Source organism: Netta rufina (assembly GCF_964035555.1).
Source record: "Netta rufina genome assembly, chromosome: 5".
NCBI lineage: Eukaryota > Metazoa > Chordata > Aves > Anseriformes > Anatidae > Netta > Netta rufina.
In genome coordinates, this window is record NC_140128.1 from 63,750,079 (window position 1) to 63,764,627 (window position 14,549).

Sequence of the window (14,549 nt, forward strand, 5' to 3'; positions counted from 1 at the left end):
TTTTTACCTTATTTTAAGTGTCCTCCCTTCTCGCTGTTTATAGGAACAAACTGCAACCTTGAGCCTGAAGTCTGAACCCCATCATAAAGATTTTTTTCTTTTCTTGTGCATATACAATCTTGTATCGATTTTAAGTTGTTTATGAGAACTGACCTGCTAGCCCTGATTTTACTCTTGGTAGAAAACAACTTTGAAGCAGCTGTGGGAAACACGTGGGCATAATGCAGAACAATCATGGCCTGGAGACCACGGTGATGTCAGATGAATATGAAAAATTAATCAAGATACCTGATAGTCCCGGTGTCTTCCTGCATGTGTATGTGTTAGATTTTTAAGACTGCAACTTAACAATTTTCATTCCCCCAGGTTTCTACATGTACATCGAAACATCACGCCCCAGGCTGGAAGGAGAAAAGGCCAGACTTGTCAGTCCCGTTTTCAGCGTTGCTCCAAAGAATCCTTACGGAGCTACGAACACAGCCTACTGTTTCAGCTTCTACTACCACATGTATGGACAGCACATAGGTAGGAGAAAGCCAATGACCTTGTCTTATCACTCCAGGAGAAATAGCAGCAGAAAAGTCCAGCTATGTTAAAGAAAAACACAGGAGGACTGCCAAAACTAGCTGTAACAAGGGCTGGCAAGAGAGGCTCCTGATAACATCCTTATGGCCACAAAATATTTTCCCACTAATCAGCATGCTAGCAGGAGCCCCGCTTATGGTTGACAAGAGCACATCTTGTAGGTGTGGAGGGTTGAGCAGGGGAAATTTAAAGTGTGAAAAAAAAGAAGGTGATTCTTGCAAATGCTTTGCCTGGTTTTGAGTGTTTTGCCTGGTCACGGTGTTTTGACCCACTCCTTGCTAGATTTGGGGTGAAGCAGTTAGCAGCAACCCTTCTGTGTGGGCAGCTGTAGCAGCACAGCCTGTGCCATGTGGCAGCATGTGGCTCCACCAGGGAAGTCCTGAGCAATTCGTTCAAAAGCTGGGGGAGTCTATCTTTGCAATGTGTATCTTTAGGTCTATTTTTAGTCCTAGCCCTTTTAACACAGACATTTAATTACTTCACATAGTGTAAAAATAAAAGGTGTGGGAAAATATTAAACTATAAGCCAGAGCCAATTTTTCTAAATCCTTTAAATCCCTGTGGAGTTCTCGGTGCTTACCAGTGTGTCGAGAGGCTTTCCTTTGCCAGTCTGACCCGACTTGATGTATTTTTATATATATTTTCAAGGGCAAGCACATTCTCATAGTGCATTCTGGTGGTCGCCTGGGGAAACCTTCGCCTGCCTGCAGGCAGGGTTCAGGTTATAAATAGAGCAAACACATTCACATAGTTTTGTTGGGTGTCTCTGCACTGCTGAGCGCTTGCACGCAGCCCCCGGCGTAGTTCTTCTCACTCTGCGTTGCAATAGAAACTTGCATGGGTGTTTGAAGGAACTGATGGAGCCATGTCATGCTAAGTGAAAAAAATATATAAAATGATCTGCTTCTGGTGCAGGACAGTGAAGAGCAAAATTATGAACATCAGGGGTCAAAGAGTTTTTCTGGAATACCTCTAAGTTCAGAAATAGTGTAAGAAAAACAGCCATTGAGGCTGACACCTGTCCTCAAAACTGTGACCTCTGCTGCAATTTTGTTCTTTTTCCTTGGCTACCTTTTCTGTAAGTGTATGACCTTAGCTTTTTTGCTGAAATTGCCCTTTTCTGTGTAATTACTTGAATTGATATTTATAATATCATCTGACGAAGGAGCTGACCCACAGGTGAAGATGGTGGCAATGATGATTAGTGATCACTTACAAAGGACTTGTTCACGGTGCTGTGGACACCTACTTGTCAAAAAACAAAATTGCTCAATATCACTTCTATTCTTTAACATTAAAAAATATAGACACCATCATTTTAGCTAATGTTCAAAGTGATCTACTTTTGAACAGCTTTGTACATGGCAGAAAAATAGTAAATAAATTGCATCAGCCACGTGTTTAAATGCAGGCACATACACGCTCACTAAATTCTACATTGTAGTTCGTCATAATGACCAAATGGTTTGAAGCACATGAAAATGCAAAGTGCATACAAGAAATAATTTATGAAATCAGCAAATATATATCATTCGATTCTCCAGATATGAACTCTATCACCTAAATTTTTATGAGGATAGTAAAAAACTAAAGAGAAAAGAAAAACCTCATGAGTGATGATATTCTTAGACTTCAGTGATTTAAGCACATGGTTATTTTAGGAATTGTCACATTGATAAGGTAACTGCTTGAATGAGTTTTTGAAGGTTTGTGGTCTTAGAAATTACTTTGGGTTAGGGAAAGGGTTATTATAGCACAATGATTTGCCCAGGCGAATCAAACTCAATCAGTGTTTCAGATGATGTATGTTTGATAACCTTCATTTAGAAGATACATTTTCCATAACAGCACATTGTTTAGCTTCTCTTTTAATATCTATGCTCTTCAAAGTTTTGTAGCTAAGGTTTCTTTTTATTCTGGTGAAAGTTTGGCCTATGGTTGATTCTGATCATATTTTGAACAGCTACTTTAAAGCTGAAAATTCATGCAAACAGCTTACTCTTCTGAACTCACCTTCAGCCTTCTTGTGCTCACCTTCTGACTGTGGAAATAATCTATGCCCACAAATATTTTGTGACCCCAAGTATTTTAAACATCCTGTATAACTCCATGTATTTCTACTCTAAATTCTCTTCCTATTCTGCATCATGTTGTCAAAAGAGGCTAAAATGTATTCCAAATGAACATGTCCAAAAGAACCTGACAAAGTTAGTGCTGCAATGAGGTCAAATAAATGAATGATCTCCAGTGGTTGCTTCCAACTGATATCACATTATGTGTCTGTTACATACATTTTCCTATCTGGGAGCCCTGATTAATTCCGAATGTCCAAAGGACCTGGGATCTTGGTAGGCACCAAGCTGACCACTCATAATAGATAGGTGTATATATATATATATTAACTAACATGTATTTATATATATTTACTATGAAAGTGGTCAAACCAGGCACAGATTGCCCAGTGAGGTTACTGAGTCCTTGGTGATATCCAAAATTGGATGGGACACATTCCTGGGCATCCTGCTATAACTGATCAAGCAGGGGCTTGGAGGAGACTGTCAAGCAGGGACAGTCTCCAGAGGTGCCTCCAACCTCAAGATCCTGAGATTCTATGTGAAAAATTTAATTGATAATTATTTTTTTTCAGAGGAGTGCTGTTTTATTAGGGATTAATCCCCTGTGGATCATTCTAAATGTGATTACTAAGCCAGACTGACTGCCTTACCACGAACTGTTGGAAGCCTTGACCTTCACTGCTGTTCTGGCATCTGCAACCAACATGCAGAATGTTCTTCACATCCCCATGTGGGAACAAGCCCTGCCAGTGGGGGCAGCTATGGGCTGCACTACGCGCTGCCAGCTCCTTCATTTCTTCACAAGAGTGGGATAGGAGCTGCCAGCTGAGACCTCATAGATGATCTCTGTGCTGAAGTGTCTCTCTTTTGAGTAACCTTGAGCTGCTGATTCTTGACCTGACTTTCACTCAAAATTGGAATGTCTTGCAGGGGAATTTGGCTTAAATAAATGCTAGCCTATTCCTCCCTTGTACCTATGGACCAGCTGTTCAGAGAAGATATGAGGCCATTAACCTTTGTTTTTTCATCCATAGTGCTGAAGCATTGTTCAACAGACTTTGGTGCTGCAAGTCAGCATTTCCACTGGGTTGCTTTATTATCCCTTGTTAACAGTATCTGTAAGGTTTCAAAGCAGTACTAGGGTTATTATTACCGTGTCTCAGGAGTAAAGTGCTTTGTTTCCAAAGCAGTGTCTGTGCTCATCAGAATGTTTCTGCATTTCCAGGAGGGATTTGAAGGATCCCAAATAAAATGGAGAAGCAGCCTGGAACAATGCTCTATTGCTGGTGCAGACTGATTTTGCAGATTTAGGGGAAGAGATGCTTCATCCTCTGTTCTTAAAGGAGTGACCCCAATGCCATCAATTTGAGAATATGGCTGTTGCATGACATTGAAAAAACAAAACAGCCTACCAGTTTAGCCAGCTCAGCTTCTCTGCCTGCTGTTCAGGTCTTCGGTGTCTCTGGAAAAGAGGCTGAAAATTTCTGTAGCAATCAGGAGAGGTACTTGGGAGGCTTTGCAGGAGCAGAGCACAGATCTGAGATTAGCACTGATGCTATAGCACAGCTCTGACGAGATAAACAGGGACCTACATCCCATGCCATGGCAGTTAGATTCAGAACGATAAAGTGTTTCTTTACCTGAAATGGATGTCTCTTGCTCACAAGTCAGAGTTTAATTCCTGACAGATCTCACACAGCTAGCTCTGAGGGTGCTGAAAGCCAAGAAAAGTGCCTGTGCTTTCCTGCACATGCTTCAAAAGGAGCAGATAGATTACTTTAAGCATAAAAAAAAAAAAAAAAAAAAAAAAAAAAAAAAAAAAAAAAAAAAAAAGAGAGAATCCCAATACTTGATTTGCAGGGGAAAAAAAAAGCCATTGTTGGGGAAGAAGAAAATGAAGTCACTGTTCTCGCTGTGTCTCTATGTTGAGACAGAAAGAGGTTGTAGCTCCATTAGAGTTGTCACTATCTTTTTTTAAGCAATCTGTATTTCTGATTTTTCCATCTATGTCCCAAAATGAAGCGTTTCTAATTGACACTCTGAGAACAGTCACTTTTCTTACCATTAGAGAGCCATCACAAAATGAGAGGCGCAGCCAAACGCGCTGTCAGAGCCCCCTGGGAACACTGCCTGCACCGTGCCGGGGAGCGCTCAAACCACCACCACCACTGTGCTGCAGCCAGCGATGTCTCCGGGGCACCCTGCCCTCCCTTGGCAGGGCACTGTCAGAAAATAAACTTCAGGCCTTGATTCACAGCTGCTATTCCTGCCTACTGTGGTGCTCCCCTACTCACACGTCCCTCTCTCACACCTTTGTCTGGGATGGTTGTGTCACTGCAGGTGAAATCCTGCTGGGCTCGCCTCACTTCTAGCCATGCAGCCAACCCATCCTCCTCCACAGCATCACTTTTACAAAGGCATAGAACATTTCTGAAGCCTTACTGGCAGAAAATGATGCATTTCAAGGCAGGGCATTTGGTGCAGGTGTCACTGTTTGAGCTTTTAGCTGCATTTTGGGCAGGTGTGGACATTTATCTGCCCGTGAGGGACAGGCACCCGCCTACAAACTAACCCAGGTGCTGAGCAGCAGCTGAACGAGGCTGGAGCAGGAACGGTTATTTCATGTTTTAAGTAAGACTGCTATCATCCTGCTATTAATTCCAAGAAATTATGTGCCACAGAGAGACTGAGTATGCTGTGAACAATCTTAAATCTCTGTAAGCTCAGCAGTGATGGAATTACATGCTTTCCTTGCCTAAATTATTTAGTTATTCCACACAGGCCTGCAGCATGCGCTGTATCAGCCTGCACAAATGGGTGAAATAATTACCAGTTATTCATCCCTTGTTTGATATCGGCGTTGTTTTTTGTCTTTATGAAAAACAACTTTAAATATGCTGCTATTTTGTAACGTCAGGTAGTCTTGTCTAAGACTGCCTTGTCTCATACCTTGGACCCAGCACAGTTGCTGAAAATGTTTGGGGAGAAGCAAATAGGGAGGAAGGGAGAGCTGTGCTGGCTGAAAGGCGCAGACCTCATCCCAGAGCTGCTGTTTCAGAGGGGCTGAGGGCTGAGCAGCTGCCTGCTGCCACGTTACTGCTGGGTGGGCTGCAGGGCGGCACCGGGAGATGCTCCTGAGCATTCCCTTCCCGCAGACCCCATCAGGTTGAGGCCTTTTTGATGTACCCGGTAGCGTGCATACAGGCAGAGACAGACCATCCCTGTTCCAAGCCGGGTCTCCTTTGTGCTGCTTCTTCACCCTTCCTTGCACTTGGAAACTGAGTGCTGCAGGAGGGCGATGCGGGGCCGCTCGGCCAGCACCACTTCCTCACCTCCCTCAAAAAAGATGTATGGCCTCAGTCTGGGCACCCTGGTGAAATAGCCGTGATGAGAATATTTGCTGCTCCATTACCCGTTTAGCCTTATGTTCTTCAAGGCACTGAGCTCTGCTATTGCTAGAAATAAGAACTTTTTATTAGCAAGAGCTGAGTCACCGTGCAGCTGCCTCAGATCTGAGAAGTCTCATTGCAAATGTAATTTGTATCAGCTTCCCAGCTGCCAGTCCTAACACCCTGAAAAATGTGGTCCTGCGTGAACTTGGCTGAACATTCTTAAATGGGAGCAGACGTGGTGGTTTGCATCGTACAGACAGCTCTGCCCCATGCACCTGCAGGCAGAGAGGGGAGCAAGAGGGAATGAAATCTCCAAACCATGAGTGACTGAGTGACCGCTCAGTCACATCGATGCTGGTGCACCAAGACAGTCTGGTGTATGTTCATGGTCCAAGGCCGAGAGTGGAGCCAGGGAGACGGGCACTGTGCAGAAGGGTGCTGAATGCAGGCAGCTTCTGTTCCTTGTTGCAGACAGTGCCTGTGCTGGAACCAGTAACTTAGTGGTCAGCAGTGGGGAAAGACCCTGGGCTGTGGTTTGTGGTTTTTTTCCATGATGGGGGGCAGTTTTCCTGAGGTACTTGAACTGAGAGGATCGTCTTGGGTTGTCTTGCCCTTCAAAAATGGCATAATGTCCTTCATAATGGCAAAAAGGACATAACATCTATTTCTAACATCTATTTCTAAGATAGAGTGCCATTGATCCTGCCAAATCTATTATTTAAACCATGTACAGGGACAAGAAGTTGTAGTAAACAAGAAGTTGGGCAGTCTTTACAAGCAAGAACTTCTGTGTTGTGTTTTTTTTTTAATATTATTATTTTTAATAAGGAAATTGCATTGCTTATTTCTCTTCAGGTAAGGAGGCTATAAATGCACTGAAGCATAGAAAACTTCATTTTGCCCACTCACCCTGGGAAGCCCCGTGTCCTTCCCAAGCTGCTGGGAGCAAGAGGCACAGCTCTGCCTGCTAGGGGCCCTGGCTGGTTTCTGTGCCATCCTCTGCTGAGAGCTCACTTGATCAATTCACGGTTTTCCCGAGTTTAAAAGTTTTCAAATATGAGACCAGAGCCCTTCCACACCCACTGCCATCCACTGCAGAGGTCTGTCCCAGGCTGCATGCTGTGGAAGGGCAGAGCCCCCCAGCACCCCTCTTTCTCCAGCCCAGCGTCTTGCTCCACCGCAGCCTGACCAGCTCGGGTTCCTGCCTAACCACTAAAGTTGTTGTCCTCTCTTCCAGGAAGCCTGAATGTGTACCTGCGGTTGAAAGGACAGACCGCAATAGAGAACCCGTTGTGGTCTTCAAGTGGAAATAAGGGCCAGCACTGGAACCAAGCCCGCGTTAATATAAACCCCCCGACTTCATTCCAGGTAAGGAACTGGCCTGTGTGTTTTTTCGTGGTGCACCAGCACCTCACACCAAAACTGGAGTATTTGGTTTGCCGTGGAGGGGGACATCACAAATGGGGCAGGCGTACGGTGACCCTTGCCTTCTGAGACAGGATTTCACAGTGTCATTTCAGCTCTGAAAGCTGCTCTATGGACAGATAATTGCCTTCCTTGCTGCAAATAGGTGAGTGCCACAGAGCTTAATAATGCACACTTCAATGGCAGAGCAGCAGCTATTTCCTAGGAGAGGAAATGCCGTTCGGTTTTCAGACAATTCTGTTAGCTGATAATACTTGTATATATATATTTATTTATTTTAGATTGGCAACTGGAATATGAAATTACTTCCTGTGAAAAAAATATTTAGGGTCTATGGTAATGTGTGTGTTAGAGGTCAGGAGGTATACTCGTGTTCTCCACAAAAAAGGAAGGCTCCAGGCCTCTGCTGAGAGGGGCCGAAGCAGCAGTGCTGCCTGTGCAGGGCCGTGCTGTGGCAGAGTTGCTCGCTTCATTCACGGCACGTTATGACAGGTTTCACACGTCTCCGTTTGGGTTTGACAGTGAGATGCTGACAGACTGTTACAGGGAGCTCTCGTTCACAGGCTGTGTGTAACTGGAACAGACCCAGAAGTTGCCTTCTGCCAGCAGGCCCATGAGTGTTTGGGACACGGGCTGTGCACCACGATGCTGGGCTGCCGGGGTGCTCTGTCCCCTCCCTGGAGCACCCAGGTCCCCCCAGGGAGATGGTGGCTTTGGGGAAAAGCAGACCTTGCATGAGGTTCAAAACTGCTATCTGAAACCTGTGGGTTGGGGGTCAGTGTAGGGATAGCTGCTGCTCCTGAGCCTGTTTTTTTATTTGCGTGATAAGAGGCAAGGAAAGAAATGATTTGGCACAGGTGATGACAGAAGCATTGCATGGGAGGAAATCAGAGGGAAATTATCGGAGAGGGATATGCAAAGTGTAGCATGATGTGGTGCTGGAGCTGAACAGTGATGGAACTGGACAAGAGGAGCACAGAGGAGAGGATGAGTGCTGAAGAGCATGGCAGGGAGCTGCTCTGAGGGGGTAAAGGCAGGGTAAGTCCAAGCAGAATGAACAGTGAGGGAGAGAAAAATGATTTCATATCTGAACATCATAACTGCAGCAGTGAGGGGAGAGAAGAGAGGGTTGGAGGAGCTGAAATGAAGTGATTGCAGGTGTGTCTATGAGGGATTTGTTAGACTTGAGAGGGGCTTTGGCAGCATCAAGGGAAGGATGGGGGCGTCAGCTCTGGGCAGAGGGGTGCCAAGGGTTTGGCACCAGCAATGAAGATTGGAGGAGGGCGATAGGGTGCATGCTGGGGGCAGCTCATCAGCCTGGAGAGCAGGCACAGTTTGGAGGAGGAGAGAGCTGAGGTCTCTGCCTGGCACGGGGCAGCCTGAGACCAGAGCCTGCAGCTGGCCCTGGGGATGTGAGCATCAGCCCTCGCAGGGGCCTTGGCTTTCAGAGAAATAAAGTCACTGGGGTCGCTTCTGCTGCTGGCACACCTCCCCTTGTATTTCTTGAAGCCGTATTCTCTGGTGCCTCTACCGGTACAAAAAAATGGCAGCTCCTCTTCTTGGCTGTTTTTCACCTTTCACATTGTTTTTAAAGGCTTCAGCGTAAAATAGATGTAAAGCCTTGGAGCTCTGCACAAATATAACAAATAAATGTCAGGGTGGTGGGAATCTTAAATTACTTTTTTAACTGCTCTTGCATCACACAAACTTTATTTTCTATTTAGGAGTCTAAATGGGAAAGAATATAAACCTCCCAGTTAAATTTAAAGAGAGTGAATTGAAGTGAATCTTTGCAGTAAAACAGTACACTGACATGGAAATTAAAACTTTTATTGATTAATTTGTATGGGGAAGTGCTGCCCAGACTTGTTTATACCTCCCCCGTCCACATGGCAGATAACAAAGCTTCTGTCGTGCAGGGCTGAGAGGACTACAGTGCTTTGAGTCAGGAGAAGCTCTGCATAAAAGCTATCTCAGTGCCGGCATCAGCTCAGGACCTGGTGGTGGAGCCTCCACCACACTGCCCCCAAGTGCTGCTGCTTCAACAAGGCTCTGCAGGACTGAGCATCCCTTCTCGTCCCACCCTGGCTGCTCACATGAGACCATTTTGCTAGCAATGGAGTGGTGGAGGTGATGGTGGTGGTGTCACCTTTGCTGCCAAATTCCAACCTGTATCGCTGAGGTTTTCAGCCCCTTACAGGCAGTGAAAAGTGCCCAGAGCCAGCCTGTGGCTGTTGGGAGAAGTGGCGTCTGAGATGTGAACCCAAAGCTACACCCTTGTCATCGTGCTGTCTGGATGGGGACATTCACAGGGCTCATCTCCACTTCTTATTAGGAGATTTGCCAGGAAAGAAAAATCGATCAGAAATCATGCTGAAGAAGCACAAGCTGAATCCCCCCAGAGACTCACGGGTAGTTCTGGAGGCACTGCAGGGATAATTTCCTTTTCCCCCATTAGGAGAGCAGAGCGGCCTTTGGTGTATTTGTAAGCCCCACTCTTCTTCTGCTAACTGCAGTATTTTTAACAACAGCTTTGTGAAGTCACAGACATGCAGATAATAGGTTTTGTGGGAGACTGATAGGAGATCCTGGTCATCTGGCACCTCCTGCAAATAGCTGCGAACCGCGGACGGGATGGTGCCTCACGCGCTGCCAATATTCATCTGCGGTGATTTGTTCGGAGCGTGTGGCCAAGCTGGCTAATAGCAAGGCATCTCCGAGGCCTATAAACCACACTGCCAACTGCAGCTTTTAATTAAAAGCTCACCGTTGTATTTGCATAGAATCGTTTTGTCTGGAAAGAGTGTTTTTCATTGTCAGGAAAGGTTCGACTTGAGGCTCAGCTGCGGGTGATGTGCATTCTGCCAAGAAGCAGGAGGGCAGGCTGCACGCTGGGGGAGAGGAGAAGGCGCTCTGCTCTCGGGCTGAATACTCCCCCCTGTCAGAGGCAGAGTGGAAAAATAGTGCGATGGGTAATTACTTGAGACATTGTTTTCAGACATCAGGATGAATTATGGAAAAGCTCACTGTTTTCCCAATTACAGTTCCCTGTTGCACTAATATACACCTCGTTACAGTAATTAACCTACAGCATCGCACTTCAGCGAAACACTGATGGAGTCACCTGCTCCAGACGCACCTCTTTCACGTTTATTTAGTGCTCTCCATGCAGACCTTGCCGCCTGGCTTGGGACACCACAGGCAGGCTGTAAATACACAGCTTCCTCTTGGCAGCTCTCCGCTGCGGGGCCAGGCATCTGCCAGGTGCCCAGGATGGGATGTGTCCATGGCCAAGGCTGAGGGACGTGCTGAAGGGCAGGGAGGATTGCTGCTGGTGCCATGCAACGTCTCGTGGCATCAGGCTCCATCGCCTCGTGCTGCTGGGCGATGCTCCTGCAGCCAGACTGGCTCCAGGCAGAGCGGAGCCCCTCTGTGACTTACAGGGGCATCTTCCTCCACCCCCAGAGTGTACTCATCATTTATAATGAAAGTTATTCGTTTCAAACGAGCGGCTCTGCCTGAACTGTATTAATGAGCAAAGAAATGTCAGAAGCTGCCAGAAGAAGGGGCTTGGACCTGTGTCCTGCTGAAATCAATGGACGCAGAGAGAGCCCATCCGAGTGCCCTGGACACCTCCCTAATGCAGTTAGTTCATTACCGAGTGTAATTTAAGCATTTTGCTCCAGATGGTATTAATATTTTTTGTCAAATTGGCTCTACCCCCAAGAGTTAATTTCTCCATTAGTGCCACAGCAAGCCCTTATAAAATTCATTGAATTTCATGCATATATTGTTGCAGATTAAAGTTTAAAAACTTTTCATCTGAGTTAACCAAACATATTTCAAAGGGCTGAGGGGGCGGGGGGAGGAAGGAAAGGAGAGAGAGTTGTGCAAATGGTGCTGCTTGGGAAATGTACTCCGCACATAATTCCTTCATCTCTTTAGAATGACTTTGAAGTTTGCTAGTGAATAAATTCCTTGCTACACAGAATGGGTCCACTCCTCTGCAGAGCTAATTAAGCAGCAGCCTGGCAGGACAGCATCACACTGTGTTTGGGAGAGGAAAGCAGACAACTTTGTTTCTTTAGTACGACAGCAAGCTGCAACCAACCTTGCAGCAAATATCCTGCTCTCCTTGCTACAAGGCATCCGCGTTTCCCTTCCCAGGTGTGCAGTTGGGGGTTGAGAGTAGGAGCATTTGACAGAATAGGACTCAAAGTCCCCTCAAAGCACAAGCATCCTTTTGACAAAAGTCAAAGCCCTGAAGAGGAATGAAATCTCCACCTTGACCCTCGCTAAGATAAAACAATGTCCTACAAAAACGTAAATGTAAGACTATTCCTAGAAGGGATCAAAGCTTCTGCACACAGATGAGCCACTGAAAGGGGCAGGAGAGAGGTGGTGTGGCCGCTGGCATTGGTTCCTGCCATGGCAGGAGGTGTGGGAGGTTAATATCCACCGTGCCTTTGCCGTTTGCTTCAAGTGGCAGGAGATTCTGAGGTAAACATCTAGAATCTCTTCAAATCTTTTCATTTATTACTCTTTTTTTTCCTTGCTGGGTTTTGCATCCACCAGCAGTGCTGAGGAGCTGAGTGCACATACGTGTCAAAGCTTACCCTTGGTGTTTCCATTGTTGGTGGCCTGGAAGTTGTCTGAGATGTCCTTGGTGCATGAAATGAGACCCTAATGAGAAGGAGAACCTCCAGAGCATCTCTTCCCCTCATTTTGGCACAGAGACACCATGGGAAGACACCGAATGTGTCATGGTGGGAATTGTGAGCCATGGTGTTTGCTCACTGTCAGAGGCTGGAGGCAGAAGGCAATTCAAGAGCAGGAGACTCCTGCTTTTTCCTTGAAATCTGCAAATGCCCTATCTCAAAACTAAATTTAGAGAACTAAGCATTTTCCTTGAGCTAAGCTCACACCTCTTGTGTTCACCTCACAAGTATGTGTGAGCTCAGTGGTCGTTTTCTGCCCCATAGAAAGTGTTTGCATTATTCCAAGCCCATCATTGCAGTTTAAAAGTGTGCAAAATGCAGCTATACGTTTTCTGCTTGTCAGGCTATCAGCTGCTTGTTCTTTATAATTTTTTGCAGCTCATATTTGAAGGAATCCGGGGCCCAGGCATCGAAGGTGACATTGCTATCGACGACGTATCAATTGTGGAAGGAGAGTGTATGAAATCCGACCAGCCGGCCAACAGTAAGTGGCTCTTCTACACCCTGGGGAGAGCAAATTGCTTCTTGTGCTGCAGAATTGAGGTATCTCTAAAATGGATGTCCTGCAGAAGAGCAAAATATTGTTGGGTTAAGTCAGAGAGGCTTAGAGTGAAAAGTTTTTTCTTCTGTCTGCACAGCAGAGGAAGGAGCCCCTGGTGCAGGAAGGCCCCAAGTGCCTGGGGTGGCGTGGCCATCCAAGGGCTACAATTCTGGCAGCTTCAGATGGTTCCAGATGGACAGACAGACAAAGCAATATTAGAAAAATGGTTAGGGGGTCGGAACAACATGAAATTAATAAATAGACATGTCGCGATTGCCTGTGGACCTTCTTTCATCCCTCCACCCCCATATCTGCGCTATAACACCTTTAATTCTATAACTATAACACCTTTAATTCTACCTTTTTCCCCCTTTTTGTAGATTTACGATCAGGTGCTGTTGGGACATTAGCGCATATACGACTTATCCCAGTTACCATCCTCATGTCTGTCTTAAGTCATCAGAGGTGACCTTATCCTGGCAGAGGCTACAAAAGATTCACCAGGCACTGGCATGAAGAAAGAGTCTTTGTAAAATGGACATTTAAAAACAAACTACCAAAGATTCCTCCACTGACTGACTCAAAAGTTAAATAAATACATAATAAATAAAAAAAAAAAATTAAAAAGCACTGGGGACATAAAAGGCATCACGGGAGTGTAACTCACTATGAACCACGCGTGAGAACGAGATCTGGCCTAAGTAAGGAAGAGACCTTCAGGTGCTTTTGTGGTCAATAATGAATACAGCATCATCTGGTTGAACTCTTGGAAAAGAGCTATAGAAACCCTTGTCAAAGCACAAAGTCATGGCTGGTTTTGTTTCAAATGAATAGTTTGCTTGTTACCATGGAAACCTAATGGCCTGCCAAAAAAAAAAAAAAAGAAAAAAAATGGAGAGAGAGAGGAAATAATAAAAATAAAACACAGAGAGAGAAACACCTCACTGTAAACAGGGTATGTGAAGAGCTGGCATTCATTTTCCCTTCAAGAAGGTTTTTAGCATAGAGTTAAATAAATGTAGGCCCTTTTGCCTTTGGCTGTCACCTCCCCTAGAGAATAACCCTAAATCAGAGCTGTTTTAAGACATTTATGTTTCATTTCTCATGGCTATGCTTGATAACTGTATGCTGTCTCCTTTTGCATGCATTACTATCCAGGATGTGCGACCTGGGCTTACATATTACACAGGCTTATCGGAGCTTGCTTGCGGCCACTCGAACACCCCTCTCCCCTCCCCAACTAAGTCATCTGTTCTAATGAAGTGAAGAAACCAAACCACCGTCTTTTATAAATTGCCATGGAAACCAAGTGCCTTCAATGAAACAAGCCTGATTTAAAAATATATATATAATAATAATAATTTCAACACAGAAGCTTGCACTGCTAAAATGTGGTTTGTGCAAACTATTTTCTAAACAAACTACGGAGCCTGGGTGTGCAGACTGCAGGCGAGGAAACGAAGCCGCTCCTGGAGATGGATGGACCTAAGCTGCTGCGTAAGCCCTTTCGGATGAGATATTTGTTGTTTAACCTTCCAGACAGCCATGGCCTTTCAGCTTATTATCCATTAGAAAATAGCTTCCGTTGGTCCTGGAAATGGGAGCAGCACTTTTGATTTGTCTGGTTTGTTTCAGGTTATCAGGTGGGTCAACCAGAGGAAAAGGTGGTTAAGATGCACTTAGCACCGCTGGTCAGAGGCAGAAGGGCTTTTCCTGCCCTGACCTCGGCGGGCAAGGCTTGTACGGGCCCCGGGGCGCGCGTGGGGACAGCGGCGCGGGGGAACACGGGGCCAGCGCCACGCACCGTGGTTGT

The 14,549-nt window shown here is 45.7% G+C and overlaps 1 protein-coding gene across 2 annotated transcripts in view; it reads left to right on the forward strand.

Annotated features, from left to right (window-relative positions):
* The window catches only part of MDGA2 (MAM domain containing glycosylphosphatidylinositol anchor 2), a gene marked incomplete at both ends in the record, with an annotated part of 324,685 nt that extends 311,480 nt beyond the window's left edge, over positions 1-13,205 (forward strand). For both annotated transcript variants that reach the window (XM_084287611.1, XM_084287612.1), the window contains 4 exons: positions 367-525; positions 7,290-7,420; positions 12,574-12,679; positions 13,117-13,205. In XM_084287611.1, the coding sequence (XP_084143737.1) occupies positions 367-525; positions 7,290-7,420; positions 12,574-12,679; positions 13,117-13,205 (485 nt within the window). The remainder of the gene's footprint in view (positions 1-366; positions 526-7,289; positions 7,421-12,573; positions 12,680-13,116) is intronic.
* Between the last annotated feature and the right edge of the window lie 1,344 nt (positions 13,206-14,549).